This window comes from Numida meleagris, chromosome 6 (assembly GCF_002078875.1).
Source record: "Numida meleagris isolate 19003 breed g44 Domestic line chromosome 6, NumMel1.0, whole genome shotgun sequence".
NCBI classification, from domain to species: Eukaryota; Metazoa; Chordata; class Aves; order Galliformes; family Numididae; genus Numida; species Numida meleagris.
The window spans coordinates 56,028,589-56,032,962 of record NC_034414.1 but is presented as its reverse complement, the minus strand read 5'-3'; the positions used below and the strand labels follow the sequence as shown (position 1 = coordinate 56,032,962).

Below are 4,374 nucleotides of genomic sequence, written 5' to 3'. Positions count from 1 at the left end.
ACACAGACTAGCACTTTTACAGCAAGCTTCTACAGAAAGTAGAAGACAGAACTGCCTCAACAAATCTGGGGCCAAAACCAACAGTCTCAACACTCCCAAACCCAACTCCAGAGGGAAATGATCCCCACGTTATCCCACCTCTTCTGTCCAACCTGAAGATGGCCTCCACCTTTGTTCTTAGTTTGCTGCGCATCCCGTTGGTTGGTCACAAAAAACAGTCCCACATTCGCATTTCAAACAGCTTTCTTGACAAACTCTTCACCAAGTTTGCCCTGCTCTTCTCTCAATCCCCTCCCAATGCCAACTTTTACCTGCACCACCACTCTCAAATGAACGGCTCCTGGGAAGACCTTATAGCAGCCTTCCAGTACCTGAAGGGGCCCACAGAAAAGCTGGGGAGGGACTTTTTATAGGGGCAGGGAGCGACAGGACAAGGGGAAGTGGTTTTAAGCTGGAAGAGAGTAGATTTAGACAAGACATCAGGAAGAAATTCTTTACTGTGAGGGTGGTGAGGCACTGGAACAGGTTGCCCAGAGAGGTTGTGGATGCCCCCTCCCTGGAAGCATTGAAGGCCAGGCTGGAAGGGGCTGTGAGCAACCTGCTCTAGAGGGAGGTGTTCCTGCCTGTAGCAGGGGGTTGGAACTGGGTGACCTTAAAGGTCCCTTCCAACCCAGACCATTCTATGATTCTGTGACTGCCTCAAACTCAAATCTTCGTCCCTCTGTTCCCCCCAGATGTATTTTCTTGATGCTGCTTCACCCAAGGCAGTCCTGTCTCCCTGCCTCAACCCACCATATGTTTTCATTTCACACACAGGACAGCTTACAATGTTTTCTGTCCCATTACCTTTCAGACCAGCTTCACCACCCCACCAGTTAATGCAAGAGGATGCCGTACAGTGACTGACAACTCTGGCTCCATTTTCACCTCAACTATCCAAATCCAGAGCTCACAGCATCCCAGATCGAGCTGCTGGCTAAGCTGAGGTAGAATACTCCAAAATCTGTGGCTCACCTGATCAAAAGCCACTATTAAGCAAGTAAAAATTAGTGTTTTTACAGATCTTTAGTTGTCTACAGGTGGACAGAATTACAAACTGATTAGAAAGGCCAACTCAAGAGTTGAAAATCCTGTCTGATAGCTTTTTAGAGACTTCCTACCCACAGATGCCAAAAGCAACTCCTTACAGAAAAGTGATGAAAATTCACAGATTGCAATTGCATGGTGCTGTTCCCTTACGTCTTCCAGGGGACAGTTGTCTGGAAAGGAAATCCATTCAATCCAAGTGTTAATACTGATGTTTAGCATGCTATATATAAACTCTTCCAGCCCTACCGTAAAACTGAGATCTGCTTGATACTGCAAGGAGCTGAAACGGGAGCTAAGCAGACTAGGAAAAGAAGCACAGCAGTGACCTGGGCAGTCCACCCTTCACCTGCAGTAGTTCCAAAGGCTCCCAGAAGTGCCTGAAGAAGGGAACAGCCACACACAGCAGCATAGGGTGCCCCAGGAGACCCTTCCACAGTGGTCAGGATCCGAGGCAGTAACGCATCCCCTCTTCTTATCAGCCTTCCTTTGGTGCAGCCTCCTGAGCAATGCACTCGCTCAGCAGAACTGCTTGTTACCCCAGAACCGGACGTATGACCGGAAAAGATGCAAAACAACAGTTTCGGGGCAAGCCCAGTCACTGCAAAGTTACTTTAGATAACTGCTCTGTTCAACAGGTCCCTCTGTAGCTGCCCCGGAGGGAGGTGCACGCCAAGAGGCACCCGCAAACCATGTGGATAAACGGCTGAGAATTCTGCTTTTAGGGTGATTTTTGTCGTTCTTCAGAAAAACCCGTGGGGCAGCAGGGGCCAGGTTCACGGAGCTGAGGTAACTTCAGCCCGAGCTCCCGAGGAAACCTCTCACCTCCACGCACCCCCGCGCCCCTTCCCTTCACGGAAACCCACCCTCGGGGTCGGGATCACCACCACCACCACTACCACCGCCGCCGCCGCCCCAACCCGACTCTGCCGCCTCCCTCCCGGCGGGGGCTGCAGGTAGGCAGGCGCCTTTACCTGGCTTCTTCCCCCGCCACTCCGCCCACAGCACCGTGAGGTCCCCGTCGGCTCGCAGCCAGCGCAGCAGCTGCAGCAGCAGAACCAGCAGGGCGCCGCCCGCCAGCAGCGCGCACAGCCCGCAGCCCCACGACATGGCCGCCAACACCACCCGCCCCCCGCCGCGCCCCTATATGAGGGCCTCGGCCAGGCGGGAGCCGCCCCTGCTGTCCGCAGCCAGCGACGGCCTCCTATTCCCCGCCTCTCGCCTCCCCTTCCACCCACTTTCCCCGCCGGGCTCCTGCGGGCAGGTCCGCTTTGCTCTCCCCTGGGACGTGGCCCGCGCTTCCCGGTTGGGGCCGGTTGGTTACGGCCCCGCGTTTTGCGCAGTCAAGGCTGCGGCGATAAGCGCTGCGTTTGTGGGGCAGAGGCCATGCATGTGACGGGGGGGTGAAGGTTGCTTTCTGGGAGCGGGGCCCTCTTTAGTCCAGCGTGCCGTGCCCCCGAGGGGAGCACAGCTTGTAAACACACATCCTTAGGTCCTCGATGCCCAGAGGTCAAAACCGTGAGCTCACCGTTAGGGGAGTTACAGGGGGACACCGCAACTGTCTGTTACCACGAGGGGTGGTAACAGGCACAGTCTGCCCAGAGTGCTGTGGGTGCCTCACCTCTGGAGGCACCTAAGACCTGGTGCTCCAGGTCTTTAAGCCTTTCCTCAGAGGGGAGATACTTGACTGCAAGAAGAAGCCTGGGCACTCATTTGCTCAAGCAAGCCATTTATTGCTGGGTTTTGTAGAAGACAGTGCTCCCAGAGCAAACGGACCCTCTCAGAGGGGCTGGGTGGTCTCTGTCCAGCTGGTTTGCGGAGTCTCTGTTACAAGTGTCCATGCAGCATCCTCTTCATGGGCATGGGGTCTGGCTGCCCCAGAGTGGATTTGCTGTGGAGAAAACACTCAGGAGCAATTCCCGCTGCCTACTGGAAGTCGTCTTCTCCATATTCAGCGTTCTCATCTGTGGGACAAGCGAACGTCACTGACCGCCCGAAGAACAGCATATTTCTGCACCGATCTTGCAGCTCCTCCAACTCATTCAGAGCCTGCTCATGTTTCTCTGGATCCTGCTCCAGGTGCTGGAACAGGTTGACCGGTGGGAACTCTTGGAAATCCTGCGGCAAGATAATCTCTGGAGGCAACTTCTCATTTCCTATGAAGAAGTGGTCCAGACGCTTCTCCTCCAGGCAGCAGCGCAGGTAGCGCATGATGTCATCCATCCGCAGCAGGAAATACCTCTTATCCCAGTCTTCCAAAGGGATGTCAGTCAGGAGGTGCATGAGCACTGTCTTCAGTACGTAGGCAGAAAATGTTTCGCTCACCAGGGTACGGTCACAAACTTGCAAATATCTGTGGCAGAAATCGCCCCCCTGTGAACGGGCGGCTATATACTGGAAGAACTTCACCTCTGCCACAGCACAGCTCTGTGGCCAATCCATGCTGCCGGTATAACCAGGCTGCATTTCGTGGTTGCTCAAAAAGATGTCTGTATTGCCTTGCTGTACGCCAAACGCCAACCAAACATAGAAGTTTCTTCTTTTGTAGAAGTCCGTGAGACGAAGCAGACAGTTGCGCCTGGCCAGCATCACTTTCAGGCTGCATGTTGCTGAGTGAGGCATGCAGTTCCAGGCTTCTTTGAGCACTAGCCGGAACCAGGAGGCAACCTTGTTCATGTCCAGGTAGATACCAGTGCAGAGGCTGTGTAGGAGGCTGGAGTTCTGATCGCTCAGCGCCTCCTCGGAGGCGTGGAGGAAGCACTGCATGTCCATCTCCTGCTCCCTCCCGCACACGCATTCCATCTCTACACGGACACGGGAGTTCCTCGATGGCCGCTCCTTTGCAGTGCCCACTTCCACGTGGAAAATGTGCCCGCGGGGAGCTGTGAGGGGCACAAGCAGGCAGAAGGCATGTTTCTCCTTCATGGGACCCCAGCCTTCATAGCTATTGCCCACCCCGATGGGTCTCTCTGGCATTGGATAGAAAGTATCTGACAAGACACCTTGACATATCTTGATGAGGAGACCCAAGAGCGAGAGCATCTCTTCACCGACGCCTTCATAGATTCGCATCGGCCGGAGCACATCTGCAAGGAAAAGAGAAACCTCCTCCTCTCTCCGCTTCTTGTGCTCCTGCTGCTCCTGCTGCTCCTCCTTCTGCTCCTTCTCCTCCCTGCTGGAGCTCTCCTCATCACTGCTGTCTTCAACGCCCCGGAACTTTTTTTGGATCTTGCACGTGACCCAAAATAGAAGGACGAGAAGACAAAGAACACTGCAAATCTTCCAGTA

General features: G+C 54.4%; 2 protein-coding genes across 3 annotated transcripts in view; both read right to left on the bottom strand.

The window, feature by feature from the left end:
- The window catches only part of DHRS7 (dehydrogenase/reductase 7), a 19,687-nt gene extending 17,390 nt beyond the window's left edge, over positions 1-2,297 (bottom strand). Inside the window, exon 1 of one of the 2 annotated variants that reach the window (XM_021401020.1) lies at positions 2,061-2,297. In XM_021401020.1, the coding sequence (XP_021256695.1) occupies positions 2,061-2,196 (136 nt within the window). In that variant the 5' untranslated portion in view covers positions 2,197-2,297. The remainder of the gene's footprint in view (positions 1-2,060) is intronic. The other variant, XM_021401019.1, reaches the window with a different exon arrangement.
- Positions 2,431-4,371, bottom strand: LOC110401860 (inositol 1,4,5-trisphosphate receptor-interacting protein-like 1; the record flags this gene model as incomplete). Its single annotated transcript, XM_021403378.1, has 1 exon — positions 2,431-4,371. A coding segment is annotated over one exon (1,359 nt), but the record flags the coding sequence as incomplete, so codon positions are not given.